General features: G+C 43.1%; 1 protein-coding gene across 9 annotated transcripts in view; it reads right to left on the reverse strand.

The window, feature by feature from the left end:
• SLC4A11 (solute carrier family 4 member 11) overlaps positions 1-21,997 on the reverse strand; it is a 123,823-nt gene that overhangs the window by 38,734 nt on the left and 63,092 nt on the right. For 8 of the 9 annotated variants that reach the window (XM_056344473.1, XM_056344482.1, XM_056344520.1 and 5 more), the window contains 6 exons: positions 18,195-18,241; positions 13,415-13,646; positions 12,707-12,769; positions 12,093-12,174; positions 3,640-3,763; positions 252-458 (listed from right to left, as the gene is read on the reverse strand). In XM_056344473.1, coding sequence (XP_056200448.1) covers positions 252-458; positions 3,640-3,763; positions 12,093-12,174; positions 12,707-12,769; positions 13,415-13,646; positions 18,195-18,241 — 755 coding nt within the window. The remainder of the gene's footprint in view (positions 1-251; positions 459-3,639; positions 3,764-12,092; positions 12,175-12,706; positions 12,770-13,414; positions 13,647-18,194; positions 18,242-21,997) is intronic. The other variant, XM_056344466.1, reaches the window with a different exon arrangement.

Below are 21,997 nucleotides of genomic sequence, written 5' to 3' on the forward strand. Positions count from 1 at the left end.
TCTGCATCCCCCTTCAGCACCTGCCTCTTTGAAGTGGTGAGTTTTTCTTTCTTTCAGATTTACAGCAGCAGCTGAGGAAGGCAGATGTACACACATCAGCCATTCATGGAAACCTCAGTGCTGAGAGCTTGCTAGGAGAGCCCAATGGATGCAAGCAGCACAAGTGCTTCATCTCCTTATTCAAAACCCCTTGCATTTATGCATTTGGACACCACTGAAGCAGGTGCATGGCAGATGTTGGCCAGCCTTACCTTTAGTGGCTTAGGACTGTGTGACTTGTGCCCATCACTCATCGCTGAGGGTCTCTGATTCACCACCGTCAACAAGTGGCGTTGGTGGACTAAGGCTTCCTTGAACTCCTCTTCTGTTTTGGTTTCTAGGAGTTTCTGCCGAAAGGTTATGTCCGAAAACATTGTGGCAAAGGTCCTGCCCACTTCTGTGGCCGTTTTGGTACTTTTCTGAGCAGAAAAGACAGGCAAAAAAACACCTTGTAAAACTACTTTCTTTTACTTCTGAAAGCAAACTCACTGATTTACCCATTGGGCACCATCTGAAGAGCCAGGTACTTGGTTTCCAGGACACCAGAGACACCTGCAGAAGAAAAGCATACGCGGAAGCTGTTGCAGATGAACACACCAACCACAGCAGGATCCTGTGAAGGCATCAACACACGGGCCCTGACCAGAAGCACTGGTCAGTCTTACTTGATCAACTTCCCAGGACTCAATCCAAAGCTGTATCATGCTGAGCATGCGTTTCATCCCTGGTCTCCCTTCAAGGCTGCTAAGACTAAACAAATAAGGCTTTGTATCCTACAGCATCTCAGCGTTACTGCTACTGGAGCAGAAAGACGCTGTAGTCAATGTTCCTGCAGGTAGAAGCTGCCTGATGTCTCTTCTGAAAGACAGAATATTGTTCATATCTGCTTCACCAGCTTCCTATTTTCTAAACATTAAAACTCAATTCGGCTGGCCTCTCTGGGACAATTCTGGCAGCACAAGTAGAGATTTAGAGCTCTCTACTAAAGTACTGGCACAGAGGAAAGCATAGGAAAGAAGCAGCTGAGTGCACACACGCAAGCAGCTCTGTATCTTCACTAAATGCTTGGAAGAGACAGGAGACTTGCAAACATGTAAAAGGAACAAGTGCCTCCTTGCAGGCTTTAACACTGCTGTGAGCCAGAAGCCTGATGCTTTGAGGGACCAGTGTCAACAGCATCCAAGCCTGGTTTCCTATTGCTCCAAGCACCTTGAAAGTTAGACACAAAAAGGGAACGGTAGATGAGACTGAGCTCCCCAATCCTACACAAACCCACCAAATCCAAGCTCTACAAACCCTGACCTGCTCAACTGCTTGTACCACTTTGGTCAGGCCAGATAAGATACTTGCCAAGGCAAAATTATGTAGAACCATAGCTCATTAAGAGCTCCTTTTGATGCCAAGTTTTAACCCACCCACCTTCGCTACACTCAACACTCATCATGCAGCAACTGCTAGAGACACCCAAACAACCACCCTCCTTTGGACAGCCTCCAAGCTCCTCACATTACTGTGAAAAGTAGTAGTGAGCATATGTGTCTGATCTGAATTAGTTTTCAGGATTCGTAACAAAGCAGATGAATAATTTTTTCATAAACACAACCAAATAATTCAGTGTTGCTTGACACAGAGGCATGGAGATGTAGGTTGCACTGCGCTAGTCCCAAAGTCATCACTCACACTACCACCTCTCCTCCACTACACTCTCGGAATGCTCCTTCAGATAAATTGAATATGTCCTAGCAAGTGTAAGTTTCTAGGAAAGGGTTTGGATTTAAGTGAAGATAATCTGCTCTGGGAATTGCTTTTAGAGTTCATAAGCTTGGTCCTTTCAGACTGAACCAGCCTGGATTTGCCATCACAGGGGAGGCTTCTCCTTTCATCTCTAAGCAGCAGTAGTCCTTGGGCTGGATGCTGCAAGGGTCTTCAAGCTGCCGAGTGCTGCTCCCTTTCTTGGCTTTCCCAGAGAGAGATGAACAGTTTAGAGCAAAAGCACTCAAGGTTTTTTTACATCCTCCATGCTGGAGAAGGCCAATGATCTGGATTTCTCAGTACAACAGATGCCCATTTGCTGGGCTCTTTTTTTTCCTCCCCAAGAAAGGCTCAATTAATCTGTTACTGTCAGCAAGTTAATTATTTTAACTGCTGTACCAGAAATGCGTACTTAGAGCTGGCTAGATAAACTCATTTAAAATAAAAAGCATATTGGCAACTGCAGCTCTGCTTGGCCTCCACTCCCTTTCCTTAATTTGATGCTGTCCATTGGAATTGCAAACTTTCAGGATACAAGCGGATGCAGAGCTGTTCGCTGGGTGCTTTGCACGTAGCTGGCCGGAGATAAGCAAACTGCCATACAATGAAAGAGAGATCAATGCAATTGCGCACAGGTTCAGTTGTTTGCCTGATGCTTTTGTAAGTAACATCAATATGTTTTCAGCCTGTTGGGTTTGAGATCTATGCCAAAAGCATTGAACTTCTCAGTTGGGAAAGGTCTGCCAGAAATCCTGGGAAATAAGGAAACACCAGTATTTCCATTTAAACAAGGGTGGTGGTGACTGGGGGTGGGGAAAGACAAACCAGACTAGAAGGTCCCAAGGTCACACAGACAGCATTTGAGAGCAGGAAATTGAATCAGGATATGTCCTGTTCCAGACAAGGTCCCCCAACCTCTCCAGCACCTCCCAGAAGCACAGACCTAGTAGCCCCAAGGTGTAAACAGCCAGCTTAAGTGTGAAAAGGTCTTGAGCTTTGAACCATTCAACCCATTAGCTAGAAGAACACACCATCTTGATCAAGCCAGTGCTTTCTAGGAAGACAGGATGGTGATCCCCAATTAACCTTGATGCACCCCGCGATATTGTAGTGAATGTGTACTACTACAGCATTTGTCGGCCTTGTCTACACCAAAGAACCTGTAAGTACCCTTGAGCTTTAACCTTGGTGGCTGAAAGTGCCAAAAGCTATGAAAACACATCCCAAAGGACCTCAAGACAGTCTGACCTTACAAGCACTCCAGCTCCCAGATAGTTTTGTTCCCATACTGCAATAAAGCTCACAAAACTACAGCTTCCTCTTGGTTACATTAGTCCATCTACACCTGCTTCAACCACCCTGCAGTGTAACTGTTAGTCCCATCAGGAGTTTGCTGGGAAGTCAACCCAGAGATTTGCAGTGGGGCATCAGCTGCAGACTTGCAAGAGCCCTTCACAAGGATGGCTTTAACCAGAAACAGCATCCCTTAACTCTCCAAATAGTAGCTAAACCAGTAAAGCTGGAGGGGGGAATCTGTGGAGTAATACACACATCGCAGCTGTAGCTCTAGCAAAAGGTGTACGGGAGCTAACACAATCTGCAGTGTTCTCCTCCCAGTCAGGCTAGAGGCCATTCCCCAGTATGAGATGAGGGCACAGCTGACTAATCCACCCCTCACATACACTGTTATCATAAACCATCTTGACAACTGCTGAGATCTCAGGCCTTTTCACATCCGCTGGTGTTTTAAAAATAATACGTTATCATTAACCCTAAAAGGAGACCAAGAAAAAGCAAACTTGGGAGAACCCTCTGAAGCACCAGAGCAAACAAGAATGCAATACTCACCATTTTAGGAGGAGCCAGGACTAATATCACAAATCTCACTTCACAGGAGTTTTCACCCCAATTCTGAGGCCTCTCCAGGCGGCTAATGCAAACATGACGTCGCTGAAGGGACTTTATAGTGCAACTGTCAAGGAAGATGGCATTGTTATGCATAGCACTACAACACATGACATGCTCTTGCCTGGTGTGCAAGGTTTATAAACACACATTTAAACTTTGAGAAACACAAAATCTTATTGGTTGTGCAAGGGTCACTTCTGAAGGAACTTAAAGTCACTGTTTAAGACTGTTAGCCCAGTTCAGCTAACTTCTGTAGAATTCAACATCCATGTTTTTATAGGCAATAACTTTCAAGATTAAGGTGTATTCTCCCTCTTCCTCCACCTGCTTTTTAACAGCCAAGAGAGCAAGAGTGCAACATACCCAGTACTTGCAGTGCTGCAGAAGTTTCTACAAACAAGCCCTCTTAGAAAAAAACCCACCACCACTTATGTTAGTGGAAAGCAGTTTACACTTCATTTCATTTCACCCGATCTCCCAAATTGCTTTTTGAAACATTAAGGCAAAGTGCCAAACCAACATTTCCACTTTTGCCTTGGGCAGATCTGTTTGATTGGCTTCCCCTGTTTGCTCTCAGCTGTTATTTTTCCCTTTCATGGTACAGGTGTGTAATAGAAACCAAGCTGACCTCCTTGCTCAAGATCTACAGAGACTGTAGCAGGCAGGATTACTGCTCAGAGGGAAATCCTTGGCTGCAATCCAGCCAGCCCTGCTGGGCACACGATGGCTGTTTGACTCCCAAAACAAAGACTAGCAACAAGTTGTTTGAAATAAAGAGATCATCTTTGGAGGCCATGAAAGACCAGGTTTGTCTCCACCCTGGGATATTGAAACAGAGCTGTGATCTGGGTAGTCATCATTTTTCCTGCTGGGAAACTCTGAAAAAGGAGCAAAGTGGCTTGGTGCAGCTGCAGCTGGAGGCCAACACCAGCCTGGACTGCAGCTATCCTGTTCCCATTAACGCTACCTACTACTTCTCAATACTTCTAAAAAGCACTGGTGAAATACATACACAGGGTTTACATATCGACACTGAAAGAGGTACGGAAGTATGTTTTCCTACCTTGGAGTGATTCCTCCCCTCCCTGGCCTTTTTTCTCGTTCAAAGTCACTTTGACTGGTTGCTCCCTTTTATTCATCTAGCCCGTGCTTACAGTCCTCTGTGATAAAAAGATTCATCTCTCCTTTAACTTCTCTTCCATAATCCTAGCCCATTTCTTTTCTTTTAACATGTATTCTCACACCCACACACCCTAAAGGTTTTTCCAGTAATGACTCCTGAAGATCTCTGGCTGGAGATGTACTAGTCAGGCACACATTATATTATGATCTTATAACTTGCAAAAAAAAAAAAAAAAAAAAAAATCACACCACCAAGTATTTTCTTACTGAGTTTGACTTCCTGATCACAGATTGGAAGCAGTCTACTTACACAAATTAATTCAGACAAAGGCACTTGTCTGAGTGCAACCAAACAGCTTAATTAGAACAATATAGGTTATGAGTCAGATGACAGTATTTAATTTATTTCCGAACTCCCCTCCACCACAGCCCCTTGTCCTTTTTCTACTCAAATCAGCTTTGAAAGAGAGAAAGATCGAGGCAGGTCCTAAGGTTAGCAATAAATCCCTTCTAAAGTAATTGAAAATAGAGTGCAAGCTATCTTCTCAATTAAACCCATAGTCTGGATCCGCAATAATTCTTGTCCTTTGCTCCCAAGGGATCAAAGTAGCAGAGACAACGCTGATTTTCACAAGCAAATCAACGACCTCGTAGCAATCCTGCTGTGGCTGGACAGCATACAAGCCTCCTTATGTTAACAGTTCAACAAGCCAATAAGGAAGCTATGTGAACTCTGGGCTTTAGATTAATGGAAGAACCTTCAAGTGGTCCCACACTTTCAGCGCTCTCACCTTCATCCACCTGAAATGGTCACCAACAGCAAATGGCTGTTCTCAGCATTTTCATATCTCAGCAATTGAGCTCAGATTAGTTTGTTTGGAAAAAGGCGGCCTTCTGGGCATTTTGAACACCATTTCTATCTCAGAGATGGCAGAAGCAGATATCAGGTACCTATTGCTCACAGAGCCATACTAACACTTTCCAGACATCCTCCCTTTCCTACTGTACCCATCAGGCAGCACCCGACCTAGCGAAAAACTGGTGAAGTACGGAGTACGGCCAGAACAGACTTACTACAGGACAAGGGCTGATCACACCAGCACACGCCCCAGTGCCCCAAGTAGGGCAGCATACTAAGGCACACACGTGAATAGAAGTTTGTGTGTGTTGTGGAGGTACAAGTTACCAGCCATGCCTTAGCAGTGCTGCTCAGCAGCATCTGCTTGCCTGCTCCCACCCTGTTTGAGTGAACCCAAGAACTGAAACCTCACAAGAAACAGAATTTCAGCTTGCTGCTACCCAAGGCAGGAAAGCCAGTGTGCAAAAGCCCAGCTCCCCTAGCTACAATATGCAAATTCATGTGGCAATAGAGCAAGTTATTTGGAAAAGAGCTATTATATACTGCAATAATTGAGCAAGCCACATGTTTCTTCTGTAGCTGGCTTTCTCCCTGAACTGACAGGGTTATGTTTCAGCTCCAGTAGCTCACCTCTAAGGCCTGCTTTCCAGAGATGACAGTCCTGCCAACAGTACCAGTCCATAGGCTACAACATCACTTTAGCTCAAGAGCTTCTCGGCTATGTAGAGGAAAACTTGACTCTGAAAGGCTGCTCTTTAATATTGGATCGCTTTCACATGCAAGTTAGTTTTCTGGGCAGCCATGCCAAACCTTGTGTTCCTCTAAATCAGGAGCCCGCCGTTTTCCTTAAATTGAGGGACTGGGGAACTGTGCAACAAAATGATCTCGAAGTTTGGGCAGTACTGGAAGGTTTAGCAACACTGAGCACACTTACAAGACACCAAGAAGCCTGGTGTCATCATTACCCTTTTTTATGTGGAATGATTTTATTCACAATGCTGGAATTTGCAACTTCTCACACCTATGAGAACATTTATTCCAACTCTTCCATAAAGAGCTCTATTGACACAGACATGTGCATCTGAATCCCAGTATATCCCAGTATCACACCAGTAAAACAGCGTGGACCACTGAGTAATTTCCAGTCTAGTTTAAGTCAATGTATGGATACAATTTAAATCAATAACACCTTCACAAATCAGGCTGAGTCAGTTTAGTGAGGGTAAACCAGAGAAAAACCAGATTTAAACAGGCACCACAGAGAATGTCTGATGTACCTGAGCGTTCCTGCATGGAGAGGAGAAACAGTGCTTTTGTGCAAAATGCAGCCTCATCTGCACTGAGCCTGCTCTTGCTCAGCTACATCCATTTATTTGGGGGAAAAGGTACTTTCAGTCCAAGGCCAAGTCACTTCTGCCCATGCACCACGCAGCATCTCAAGCTTTTCTTCAAATTTAAGCCATTATTTAGCAGACTCAGATCCTACTCGCTAATGCAGCACTTACATCTCCCACTTTTACTTTAATTCCAGAATCCAGATACAAATATAATACAAACCAAAACTGCAGCCCCTACTAGACTTGTGCAAATATTTGTAAAGGACAAAAAAGTTATTTGGTTCACATGGATAAATTCCAAGTTGTGCAAGACTGCAGGTAAAACTCAACCAAGAGGAGAGTCACTTTCAAACTGAAGCAACTTCTTTTCAAGTAGTACTTAAATTCCCACTACGAAAAAAAAAATAGTAATTCTGAAGGGTGAATAGCCAAAGCCCCCCAAAACCCCAAGAACTAGCAAGGCATTTTCAGCTGACTAAATCAAGTCAGGTTTGGCCAAAGGCAAGCTGCCTTTTGGTTTGGGTTTAGCTAAATTTGATTCTCCTTTGGTTTGGCCAGAAAGTGGAAAAAAAAAAAAAAATATCTATTTTCACCCAGTATTAGTCACACAAGAAAATGCTGGGCTATGATTTAATGAGATGCCAGGTTGTGTTCTCAGCAATTTTATCTTGATCCTCCAATAACTGAGCTCATGAAAAGGGCATTTAAATTACAGTACACATTCCTGCTTCGCTGTCCTCCTCTTTCCACACTGTGTATCTAGCAGCACTGAGCATGGCACTCTGATGGTGAGAACTGGCAATGCTCCACCGAAATCACTGATACACCAAGTCACACACGCTGCAGGTCTGCCCCACACCCAAGATGTTATCAAGAGTAATAGCACATTTCTCAACTGAATCATAAAAAGGGTCAAACTATGGAGACCCAAGAGAAACAGAAATCCTCTTTAAACGCAGCAAGAAAGGAAGTTAATTCAGAAACAAATTATTCCCTGCAGTAAGAAAAAGTGCCCAGCAGAGGTAATCAGCTAGCCAGCCTTTTCCTGTCCCAATGCTTGCAACAATGACACTTCTTGTTCTCATCCACTGCAAATAAATCTTCCTCCACAGAGCAGCTCCAGGCACAAGCTTCCAGAAACCAGAATTTGCAAGTGAGGAATGAAGCTGTGACCAGCAAGCCAGCTCACCCGCAGCTTGGCACAGGGCTGTTTTAGCAACAAGGTCACTCCAAGCTGGATATAATTTTCAACTTGTAAACGCACTTTGCTGGCCTCCAAAAAGACCCATCCTCTCTAGGGAAAAGTATTATCTACAAGTCAATGCTTAAGGAGACATCTCTTCCCTGCATGCATGCTGCAGGCACTGAAACAAGTCATCCTTCTCTACAACAGACCCCCTTCAGGACCCAAATTCCTAATGAAGGGTTTGAATTTGAGGACTTTTTCATAAGAGCACCTGCAAGAGCTTCAGCTCTCCAGCGTAACTTCAGACAGCCCAACAAGGGTGACCAGGAACTTAAAATTAGTCAGTTCTTTGAACCCAGAGAACACTTGAGAGATTAGGACTGTAAATTTTAGAAAAGATGCTCTGGTTTATAAGACTCCAAATCTTGTAGTCATTTCTTTAGAAGACAGTATTTGTTTTAAACAGTTAAACTACATAATTTCCCATAGCATCTCATTTTGCTCTTTGAAAGAAGGGGTAATATTCTGAAGAATACACTGCAACTGAAGCATCTCCATTTGAAATCTTTTCAACAGCTAAATCTGAAGCAACGTGGCTTTTCTACAGACCTCTGGGTCTGGACAATACTTTCAACACATGAAATAGGCTTAGCATTACTTTTGTCAAGAGATCCATTAGTAACATGTTTCACACAACCACCAGTTATACATTAGATCTGAGAAGTTACTACACTTAAAGCTTACTCTATTTGAACAGCAGTCTTGTTCGATATCCCAAATAACCTCATAACACCCGGTTTTGAAAGGCTACCTAGGTTTTTCCCACCTGAACTCCTCCACAGGAATCACTGCAATGACACACTATATCACAGTAAGCAATTTTATAGCAACACAGAGCCTACAAACCACTAAACTGCTCTTTGCTTGCAGAAAGGCTTTTTTCTATGCTTTGCCTGTTAAAACAGCTTTAGCAAATCAGTTCAATGCACTGAAATTAAGCCCTTCACTAATCCATGTGCCTTATGAACGCAGCCAAAAAAAAAAAAAAAAGGCTCTTCAACTACTCAATCCAGACTATGAAGCAGCTTGCCTCATGTTTTTCTGAGGTTTCAGCTTTGGAAAAAAGCAATTATATCTGTTTCCTGGCAAGAAGAATCTAGCCTGGAAGTTGTGATGCCTGGGGAATTCCACTCGGCTCAGGAAGCATTTGTTCAATAACCCACACAGCTGGTGTTTCTCCTATGGGGAGATCAAGGAGACAGATCCACCAGCAGTCAGTTAACAGTCACTTCAAAATCCTTAACATTAGGTATCCTACAGTTCGGTGTGTGTGTAATTAAAAATAAGCATTTACATCTCCATTTGTCAGACAGTGAAAGAAGCAACTGGGTGTGATAGGTCTTGGCTTGTGACAAGAGCCAGTTCTCCATATGTATCTCCATTGGATAAGGGGGAGGCCTTCCTTGGGCTTTTTGAGCCACAGAACCATGCAACACCAAACCCAGTAGCTCTCACAGGTGCTTCTTCCCCACCTTTCCTGATCCAGACATACAAAGCACCCAGTTTACCCCCTCCAGGCTCTGGATCATTGTAGGTCTGGGTGATTTGTGAGGAACTCTTCAGCACCCTCCTGGCAGTACATCTACCTGCTGCAGTCATTGCAGGTTGGAGGATACCAGAGCACCTCCCTAAGCTCCTTCTAACAGGAGAACTTCCTCAGGCTGAATAATCAAGTAAGCCTGAGGGTAATAGTTCAGCACTCCACACTCTGGGACAGATCTGGCTACCCCTCATCACAAATTCTCCAATGAAACAGTCAAGCAGCAGCTTCACATGCCAGTTTGCATCTTGCTGTTCTAGCAAATGCTACGAATAGAAAAAAGAAAGTTGTGTCCATGGCTTCCAAGGTATGAGATCACGTCCTTGACCAATGAAACTAATCTGTAACTTTGAAGATTTGCTTTCTAGTTAGAAGAAAACATCATGTACACCAATACCTAGCAATTTTCATCCTTTTAGAACTAAGATGGTTAAGGCACACAAAAACCAGCAGCACCAATCTAAAATTTTGCAAAGACTAAATGCAAGGATAAAGAACCAGCAGATATCTTAAAGGTTATGCCCACTCACATGGAAAAAAAAAATCATCATCAACAAATTCCTTTTACTTCAGAGTTTTCAAAGTTGTTTTGCAATCTGACTTCAAGAAAAATGTGAGACCTAAAAATATGGTTCATAATCTGTTGCACAATAGCTATAGCAGAAATACAGTGCAGTAATTAGATAATTATAGTTAATAACTCATCATTGCTTTCCCACCACTTTCTTCTCCCTCTTCAGAGTAACAAAAGGAAGAAACAAGGAAAGTTTTGCACAAGACACCTTCAGGCTGTAAGCTTATTTTTCAAATCATGTCTTGTCATGGAAGCTAGTATTACTCACATGGATGCATTTAAAGTTTTGGCACACTTTCTACAGAAAGGCTGAACCTACCCTTTTCAGTTTCATGTATATAATAACAGCATTTGTATCATGACCTGTAGAAATGCTTTGTTATTAAGTCAACGCTCTCCAAAGCCCTCCACAAAGCAAAGTCACATGCCACAGTAGAAACTTCCACCCTCTACCTTTCTTAGAGTAGAATGTACATATCCTTTGTTGCCACTATGCTCCCTATGGCATCCAAAGAGGAGAAAACTGCTCAAAAGTCCTCTTGGTTGATCAGTAGAGAAAGACTATTTTACTGTATAGTCATTTTCTTTGTGCAAGATGCTCTGTACATGCTGGCGTAAGAATAGAGTTGGCAGTAGCACACGCAGCACAGACATTATCCAGTGCAGTTATTTCACAGAACAGAGCCCCGATATGCAATAATCTCTTTGTTGTTTGTTGGTGACTTGTTTTGTTTAAATTATCTATTTCCAAGGCAGAACACACTACATTTTTTCCAGCTATAAGCAAAGACTACAACTGCTAGTAGATGGAGAGCTACGGTGACAGTTGTCCTAGCAAACTGGCTGTAAAGGCTAAAATATGTGCATGCACTCTCCAAGACTTTAGGCACCTATCCAACATACCCTAGTAATTTCTCTAGGAATTAAAATTTTTCTTGAAAAACTTGACAGAGTTGCATAAAGAAACAGACAGAAGTCAAATCTCATCTCAGTCTTTGGTTGGCTCAGCAGCGCAGGTTCTGGCCTTCCTCTGCAGAAGGACAGTTTGGCTCACCCAATACGCTTGACTGTGAGACAATTTCAAAACCCAGTTTTGATCAAGTGGAAGCTGGGGTGAAGCCACTATGTCTCATAAATCCCAGGTGACAGAGTTCTTGCTGTCTTAAGGCTTTGCTCCAGTGTTTAAGTGTTGACAATTAATCAGCATCTGAATTAACTGCCAAAGAAATTAGCGTCTAAATACTGTCCGAACTTCTGACTTCAATTTTCAGTTACAAAGTTTAGATGTTCTCATCAAAGGACTTAAGAAGTCTTTTGGTACAAGTTCCCAGACTTTGGCAGGCAAAGCAGTCCATGAACTGGTTTGCTCGTCCCTTTCAGAAGTTCCCCTCATTAGCATTTCTCAGTAATTAGCACTTTTTGGCTCAGATTTTTTTCAGCATTCTTAGCTTGTTGACACTCAGATTTCTATAGCATCCAAGGGCTTAACGCCCTGTAGAGACTGTGGTCACCTCTGCCCAGGCTACTGCTTGTCCATTTGCAAAGAGGAACAGCCCAACACTCAGACTGAGATCCCACAGGCCAGGATGGATGGAGAGAGCATCACCATCGTAACTTAGGAGGGCACATCCCAAACTACTATTCTTCCCAGAAGCAGGAAAAGTTACAAGTTTTGAGCAGCCAGCAGATTCTGCTACTCTAACACAGATACTTACATGATACAGAGCCAGGACTGCTGATACTGCACCCCTGTGACTGTTGCTGTGACCCCTTGAATTGTATCTGATAAGAGGTGAACTAGGAAAAGAAGGGAGGGAAACGTTACAGGCTGTCCATGTTTGGTTCACAACTGCAAACAACATTCCCTTTTGAATGGAAGCTAAGTACTAATACCAAGCAAACTTATTTATCTGCACAGTGGATTGATGCAAGGGTGAGAGGTGACAGAGAAAGATGGAAACATTTGTCCTGATGCTTTTGAATGCTGTTCTAAGGCTATTTACAACTTTGAAAAGCAGCTGGTTTTTCCTCCCAACATCAACTTTACTGCAATACCAGGCTATTAGATTAGCATTACTCAAACTCACAGACAGGACTAAAAGAGGCATCTTCTGAATCCCCTGCCCTCTCACCCCCTCTTCCCAATTAGTGTTCTCATTTTATGGCACTGCTTAACTTTTCTTTATTGACAGAAAGCCTAAATTAAAGAGATTATAAATACAAAGCTCTAAGACAGGTAGCAAGAAGTAACCAAAGCATGAACATGCTTACTACATGCTCAGGACTTGACATATCTGTTAAACAAATTCACTCAGGCTGTGACAGTTACATTTGAGGTGCGATGTACATGTTTGTATATTCATTCCTGTTGACTCTGAAACATCATGGGTGCCTACAGAGAAACAATGCTTAGTTAAGCTTCTTTACATCTTGGGCTAAGAGGTAGTGTTTTAGTCTATGCTATGACATTTGCTGATAGCTTAAGGTGACACGTGAGCCAATGATGTTGGCTAGGGCTGCCCTGATTGAGTTTCTGGAGGAAAACGAAGTGCCTCTCATCCCTTCCAGCAGGCTGGGAGCAACACGAAGGCTCAGCCTTCCCCAACCAATTACTCATCCAAAGCAGGCAAAACTCCCCAGCCTGTGTGAATTCAGGTGGAGAATCACATGGCCAAAGAGCCATTTCTGAAGAGACACCAGCAAGCATCTCTTTCTGAAGAGCGTTGGACACTTGTCTGAGGACAAGCATACCTAACGGGTCCAAACAGACAAGACACTCCAGTGCTGTACACTTCTCACCCCAGAGAACACCACTATGTGTCATATTAATGAAACAGGGGAAAGGCTCTACCAAAACATAAAAACCCTGGAGACATAAGACCCTTCAGTCAGAGTGACACGGAAAAAATAAATCCCCAGTGTCACATGCAACATGCAAGTCCGGGGACCACGCAGTAGTGAGTTCAACACCCCACTAATTGAAAGGATGACAACTTAACAGTAACCCACTGGCAAAAACAACTCAAGAGTTGATTACCATTCCCTTCTCTTGGGGTCCCTGAATCTGTGAATAAAGTGCTCATGATTTTTTCAAAGTTGCAGCTTGGCTCCATGTTCTCAGGATCTTCAGCAAAGTGTTTCAGCATCTCTCGAAGAACATCATCCAAGGAGGTGGCTGTTTCATCAAGGATGATGCTGGCTCTGGCCAAAAACCCATCCAGGTCTCTGTGGGCTCTGACTTCCTCCTCAAAATTCTTTAATTTCAGGTACTGCGTTAAGAAGAGGCAAAAGCATTAGACAGCTATATGCAATACCTAACATCAAAGGCCTAGGATCCATGGAGTTCACAAGCAGTTTTGCTGAGGTTACTGCCACCCAACCAATAATTCCGGAATCACTTTGACCATTCAAGATCATGTTTAGAAGAAAAGAAGGTTTATGCATTGATGCATTAATGCATTGAAGGTTTGCATTTGCAAGGCTTATCCTAACAGAGTGCCCATAGGTGAATGCCTAGGTACCATTTATACCCTGACATAGCAAGCAGAATTAAAAAAAAAAAAAAAAAAAGCAGCTTATTTTTACCTAGGATAAAGCACATCAGTTAGCCTAAAAGCAAAAATGCTTAAGGTAGCATTTAAAATCCTCTTTAGGTTTAAATAATTCAAGAAGATGGCAGAAATGCAGGAAAAGTTATTTGGAAGAAATGGATTTTGAGCTCAGCAGCACGAAAAATTACCAGTATGCATTTCAGTGCAACCCAAGTCAGTTCTCCAGCTGGAAACCACCTCTTCCCAGTGGTCCCAATCAGGGACCCTGAAGTGGGAGGTGGGGAATGTCATCCAGCCCATCACCTTTTTTGACACTTCTTATTTCTATTGTACCCACTCCCAAGGAAGTTTTCTTCCTTTGTGCGCAACAGTTAGCTTTGACTAAATTAAAAAAAAAAAAAAAGAGAAAGAAAAAGAAAAAGAAAAAATAAGGACAGTAGACAGAGGCTGAAACTGTTACAACTCTCCGCTGGTTCCCTCTGCTGCCCCAGACTTGTTTGCCTTGAGACAGTGGAAACAGCACACTGTATTACAGAACCTCAACTCCTTTCTGGGTTTGCCAGCTGCGAAGTTTGTTAATTGAGTTTACCAAACTACAAATGCATTGTTCCCATTTCACAGTCCTTGGAAATCCACACACGCAGTCAGCATTCACAGTACTAGTCAAGGAACGGCAGTCCCATCCTCTCCTTCAACAGCTTAAGACTGAGTGAGGAAATGGGAGCTGCACTTTGTTCTGTGGATCTTCCTTCTGACGGGAAATCAGCCAAACTTGAATTCATGATGTTCAGGACCAGATTGTCAAGACATTAAAATCCTCAGTCCCCCATAAGCTCACAGTAAGAATCAAGCTCTTAATTGCTTTTACAAATCTGACACCAAGTTGTCTCCACAACAGGACCTTGGCACGTTCTCCCCAAGTTACAGAACCACCCCAAAGCCTGACTCACAGATCCCCTCCTCTCACACATACCCCTTCTAGCTTTTCCATTTATAGCCTAGACACAGGGAAAGAGATGCTAACATCTCACTAATTACTGTAATTATCACAGCAACTATCAAGTTGTCAGTACACATCCATTGCAATTAGCACTGTTTTACTTTGCATCAATCACTCCTTACACAGCATCCTTGAGAGGGAGGATTCTTTGAAGTATTTCAGCTCCCACCCCCAAGGCTTTGTTACCATCTGTTTTTAGAAGAAACAGTGACATAGCTTTGTTACAACTCCACCTCAAAAAGACCATATAACTGCCAGCGGCCAAGTCAGTCTCAAATTCTAACTGCCTAAGAGCAGGTGTTAAAACACCTATCACACCATCTGTAACACTGCTGTTCATGGGGTCATCATATGACCAGCAACCACCTCCCAAAGGTCACTCATTTCAGTTTGTCTGGTACAGTCCAACATCAGATGTAGGTTCAACCAGAAAAGAGGCCAAATGACCTGGACAGGACTTAACAAGGTGGATGGCAGAGGAGGTCAAGAGCATCAGGAGTGCCACAGTGCTGAGTAACTTTCAAAAAAAGCAAGAGTGGCTTCGTGTCACCAACTCCTCCCATGCATGAGAGAAGCTACCAGAAGCAGAAAAGTGCAAGAAGAAAGCTGAAGGACAGCAGAAATTAATCAAAGGCATTCGGAAGAGAGCTATTATCTGCCCACATAATCTCAATCAACACTGATCTTCCAGCAAGCTGCACATGACAGCATCATTTGCTTGCTGTGGCACGACAGCACTGTCAGCAGCTTACTGCAAGTCATAAAGATTCAGCTCCAGCTCTGCCACAGGCTTCAGGCAATGCCTTAGGTAAACATTTTTCCATGCCTCAGTCCTGTCTTATTCCCCTGCTCCCAGTCCTTTATAGAAAACAGGGGCAATAGCCACCCTTATTACCACTCCCATAACACTGGGAAAGATATGCATATTAAACATAGCAAGGCAAATACCTACCATGAAAGGTTTTAAATACATCACTCCCCAAGACAAACCAAAAATCAGATTAGTGGAAGCACTGGTACAGTAGCACCCCAGAGACAGCTCAAACAGAACTGTTCCAGTCAGGACACCTGGCAGTTTCAGGCAACATCAATGGATTGCTCCTTCACAAATATTTTCAGTGAGATAGTCAAGTCACACCAGGATACTTGATACTGGAAACCTGATGCTGGAAACTGCTTAGCAAGAAACCCAAGACAGCTACTCAACAGCCATGTTAATAGCATTAAGTATCCTTGATTACAAAGCTGCCCATTGATTCGTGGCAAGAACAGAGACTGCTGTGTCAAAGAAGGGGGAACACATTGAAACAGCCTCCCCTGACTTCAGGCAGGCCTCTTGGCCAAAGTCACACACTATCTGTTGCAAAAAAAGAGCTCTCAACACCCATTAAGAAGTCCCAAGATGCAAGCTCTTTCCTAGGGCTGGGCAGCTGCTCTGGAGACCACCTCCAGTTACAGGCACTGCAAGAACCTTCAGATAAGGGTGTCCAAAAAGCACACTGTCCTGAGCAGAGCTCTACCTGAGCTGTTGCCATGGTCACTTGGGCCAATTCCCTCGGAAACACACTGTGATGGTGGCTAAATATTTCAAATTGCATCAAGGGGCTTCTCTTGATTTATGCCTGCCCAGTACCGTGCCAGATAGCAACTTGCCTGAGACACAGGTTAGGAGTGCTGGAAGGCCAAAAGGCCACAAGAACCACAGGCTACCACCAGAGACAGGGACAACCCAGCAGGGAAAACACTCCCAGATAAAAGCTTCTGACCCGATCACTTTTCTGCTAGCAATTCCCCCTTCCCAGACACTTGGAACCATCTCCTCTGTGAAGCACAAAGTTTCCACTTGTCCTCCCTGGAGGCAAAACCTGGCAATAGGATCTTTTCTCAAGCCCTGCTAAAGCAGGCTAGCTTTCTGCTATTTGTTGCTCAACAGCACACTAAAACACTCAAGCATGAGCTACAGGTCAGAAAAACCAGGAATCCTACAGCTCTGAACAGCAAAAATAGAACAGGAGAGACACATGTGTTAGCAGTTTCCAACTGTTTCTTATCAGAGGCAGATCCTGCATTTGGGCTTAGAATTTGCACTTTAAGTGTTTAAGTTCTTAGGTTACTTTCAGTCAAGTGTATACAACTGAGTACACTGGCACTAGACAAATTATTGACAATGACATTTCCATTCCAGAGCACAGAATAGCTTATTTTAACTTCTACAACTTAATATCAAACAATGTTTGATGTTATTTGTTGTTGGTGTTTTTTTGGTTGGTCATTTGGTTTTTTTTAACTTGGAGGGAAGATTTCTTCTATTGAAGCTATTGCTCATTTTCCTCCCCCTACTAATTCAGCCTGCTGAAATAGCTCAAATCCTGAAAAGGTGTCTTAGAGGCTTTAAGCAAACCAGAGTTAAAGAGTATACTGGGATTCCCTAAAAAGCCCCCAAGGCTTTGGTACACAGATTTTAGAATCCAAGTTACAGCCTTCGACAAAGCCTGCAATATATGATTTACCAAGATCAGCAATGCTCTAAGTTTTCATACAGACAGGCAGCCCCTCCAACCAGCAGACAAGGCAAGAGCCAAGACAACTTAAAGCACCATGAGCCATGCCTCACAGCCCCAAAGACCAAGGCTTCATGCGGTATTAAATATCAACCCATTTCCTCCCCGCATACTTTCTGTGCGCTTTCATAGCCAGAGGTTTGTAGTAACACAGCCTGCACAAGGGTTTTGCTGCACTTTCACTTTATCGTTCCTGAGTTACGGTCTTGAAAGCAAGTGTAAACTAAGCCTTGTTTCCTAATCATCCTCCTAGACTGCTGTTTTCCAGGGAATTCGCTCCTGCTGAACCTTGCAAAGGCAGACCTGATTAGCTAGAATAAACAGGAAACCAAATCACAGCAATGTCTATTGGGTGTTTCTGCTTTTGGCTGAAGAGGAGCTCAGCAGCCTGTATCCCTATGGTGTACGCTTGGATCCCTTCACAGGCAGCTGCAGAAGAGAAAGTGATGAATTAAGTTGTCAAGGAATTGTCTGGGACAAAAAGCAGTGGAACAATCAGAATCACAGAGAAATTGTTTGGAGAACAAGCAGCACATGGCTTTTTAGGTTTAAAGACAGACAAAGGCATTCAAGGAAAGACACATTAATATGCCTTCTATTTAGGCCAGTAAAAATCACCTCTCCACCCCCGTAGAGTGTTTCAAGATCCTTTTCTCTGCTTCTGGATGATGAAAAAGTAATTGATCATACAGCATCCCTACTTACCTTCCTTGATGTATGCAGTAACACGCAGCCAGCACTTTCATTTTCAGCTGGAAAGGGGAGAAAAAGTAAAATCAGATCAGAAAAGTGTTACTATTGCAGGTACCTGACAGGCAGCAGGAACCAAGCAGAGGGTCTCAGAACAAGGTGAATTATCACTCTTGGCAGAGGATGATCTCTAAACTAAAGCAAAGATTCAATTTTTACAACATTTCCCATTTTGGAAGTGTAAACCAAGTGTAGAAGCAGCTTTTGGCATTATCAGATCAGCTGGGGTTTGCATCTTGCAGCATTTCCACCCCCTCCCCCCCTCAGATTCCCTATGTATTTTTACATGCCACTTCCCACCTCACCCCCTACCTCTCCCCAAAATAAAATAATTAAAAAAACATCTAACTCCTAATCCTTTAGGTAATAATTTAATCCAATGCATTGCTGTTTGATAGATTGAGGCTAAGATTGCATGAGTCATGCTCATTTGGAAACTATTCTTTTCCTCGTTAAAAGAATCAACAATAACACTCAGGCACCTCCAAGGGAGCAGGCTGTGAGAGATCACATACAGTGACTCGAAGATGAGCACATTAATGTCCTGTCAACTCACCACGCTGCCTCCATAAATCTAAGCTTAAAGCAGCAGAGCACTTGGGAAAGAGTATTGCTGTTTAGAGACTATTAAATGCCACTTAAATATGCAGCCAACATACTGGGATGGAGGTACCTGGGAAGTTCCTGGTTCAAACTTCTAAGCACCAACATTATTATTTTCTTAGGGTGTCTATGAAGCAATTTTTGGGGTATAAACCAAAAAAAAAAAACCAACAACAAAACCAAATAAAACCCTGTTGGTTTTGCCACAAGCCCACTCAATACTGCTTGTATCCAAGGCGGCTTCTCTGTAGGATTACTAGTACCACAGGTACTGTCTGTGCATCCTCTTTAAGTCCTCATCTTCAGACACTCCAGAAAGCCCACTAGACCGAGCTGCTACCAAAATTTTTGCATGAAGCACATGAACAGTTTTCATTCAAATGAGTGTAGCGAGAGCATGGAAAAAACCCACTGAAGACCAAAACTTTTCCAGAGGTCAAGCTGTGGAAAAGTACAGAGATGTAACACAGAGTTACAGCTATTCAGATAAGGTTTTTGCTTCCTTTCCAGATCTGCATTTCCAAATCCTAACCTAGAACTGCTGCAATCCCATTTCACAGGCTGACCACACACAGAGCACCTCCAAGCAGCCCTGCTACTCTCCAAAAAAATAAGCTAAGGATACAATTCACAAGAAAACACCCAAACTCCAAAAAAGCGTATTTTTCTACACAGAAAGCTGCTTTAATCAAAGCCACCCCGACCAAACGGAAATTCAAGTCATGTCCACGGTGGAGTTAAAAGGCTGCAACTCAAACTGGGAACAGAGTTGACAATAGTACTAAAGGATTGCCTTTGCCTCCCACTAAAATGATGGTTCAGAGGCTTTGATTACATCACCTAACTCCTCCCAAAGTTCACTTGGATGCCACACATGTGATCGAAAGCATCACTTAACTAGACAAGTCCGCTGGTGCAACAGTCCCAATTACTACCACTTTTGACATATCTTTTTGAAAACACAAGCTGTTTCATCTAAAAAAAGCTATTTATTATTAAAAAGCAAGTACCCAAATAAACCAGAAACATCAAGTGTTTTCCCCAGGCTCTTACATTTGTAGTTCTCCAATGTTCACTTACTCAACATATAGCCTAATTACACATGCAAAAGTATGCTGGAAGATTTGGAAGCCATAAATATTTATTGAGGAGAAAACATGCTCTGGTTTTTCGGCTCTTAGCAAGAAACATTTCTAGAGATACAAAATAACCACAACCCTGAACAACAGCAAGCATGTGCTGAAAATCTATTAAGATACCTGCAGTCTGTCCTTACGGACACATGCAAATGCAACAGCAATTCATGTTCTTTTATCATGCAGGAACTCTTAGTTCCTCTTATCAATTTCAAGTATCTATCAATCTTCTCTGCTGACAGCTCTCTCAGGTACTCATCACAGATGAGAACTGAGTGCTGTTTTATCAACACAAGCAAAAACATCTAATTATTTCTATTGAACCAGTATCTTTCAAACTTCTCAAAACAATTGTTCTGGATACAGATGTGATGCTTTGGAAAGCCCACAGACTCATTCATCATTTCATCCAAGCAACATGCCACTCAGACTCGATCCAGGGAAAGGAGACAGCTGGATATGGCCATCCTGGTTCTATAACATTTCTGAAAGACAATAGCAAATCCACTAAAGCATGAAAAATGGCGTGGGGGGGAACACACACACAGACTGCCCACATGCTCTCCTGCATGGCTTATGAACCACCCAGTTACTTACCATGGGGGAACTCAGTATGCAATGCGGCGTAAAACCGTGTAAGAGGTTGCCCATGACATGTCCATCAGGAGACAGCTTGACTAAAGCACAAGACCAACCACCAGCAGCCTGCCACCAGTTTTTTCCTCCTTCATGGCTCTAGCACTGCTTCCCTCCAGTTATGGAGAAGCTGAAGAGGTACAACTGCCTTGAACCTTGCACCTCCATAGAGGAGCCCTTCATGCAAATAAAATGGATACAGAAAACCACAGATTCACCCTCTACTGACAAGAAAGAAACTATCCATCAATCAGTTATGTCTCACTACCAGGAATAATAACTAGATTTCACACCCAAATGACAGGATTAATCACACTTAATTAAAAAAAAAAGTCAACACCATGTAAAACTAATTTCTATTTTTGTGGTCCTCCTTGCTGGAGAAAGCAAGATACAAAAGTCTATTTTAGACAAGCTAGCTAGCTACACACATTATTGTTTCTGTTCTAGCACACAGTTAAAGGAGAGCTGCCAGGGGTGGCCGACCTTATCTGTTAGGCTGTGCTCCAGGCTCTGCCCAGAGGAAAACCAAAAAGTCAGCAACGCATCTCTGACATCCCTTGGCAGCCACATCAAGGGGACACGCATATCCCGAATTTCTAGGACGCATGCACACAAGCACGCAGCATTACTGAATATGTTACAAGCAATTCACTTGGAGTTCACTTCAGTTTTAACACTGATAAATTGCCAACATTAGACTTCACGCTTGTGGCCTTGTGTCAGCATGTTCAGAGCCCTACCAGGGCACTGCAGTACGCCTCCGTTTATTTCCCACTATTTGCAGAAGAACAAGACCCATCCAGCTTTTTTGACATGAACAAAGAGTTTTAATAATTGGAAACGAGAAATGCAGCAGGAAATTTGCTATACTCCAAAATAGTTTCAATCCAGCTGCCCTTTACGTAACACCCCTGATAGCAACCTAGAGAAATTAAATCCCCTCCTTGCTTCCCTTGCCATCCCCTGTTCAGATAATGACATCTTTATGCAGACAACCCTGAAAACAGATCCATGAAAGTCATATGCCAAAGTTTAAGGCTTTTCACCCTTTGCCTGAAGATATCTCCTTTCAGTTCAGATCCCATTCCTTCCCTTCCCTTGTACAGGTCCCAGTCCTGCCCTTAACACCTGAGAAGACACAAAAGCATTTGGAGCAAAGCCACCGCTGGATGCCTGCAACATCCTAAGAACATATTTTTCTTTGGGATAAAGGAGCAGAAATTAGAGAGCAGGAACTTTTTCGGCTGTGCAGGTGTCAGTGCACGTTACTTTAGCTCTACATGCACTCCCCAGTGCACCTCCCTGGTAAACAGGCTAATAAATCAGAGCAGAATACTTACATTAGCACCTCCACGGTTTTCTCAGAAAAGTATCAAGGAT

Source organism: Falco biarmicus, chromosome 1 (assembly GCF_023638135.1).
Source record: "Falco biarmicus isolate bFalBia1 chromosome 1, bFalBia1.pri, whole genome shotgun sequence".
Classification (NCBI taxonomy): Eukaryota; Metazoa; Chordata; class Aves; order Falconiformes; family Falconidae; genus Falco; species Falco biarmicus.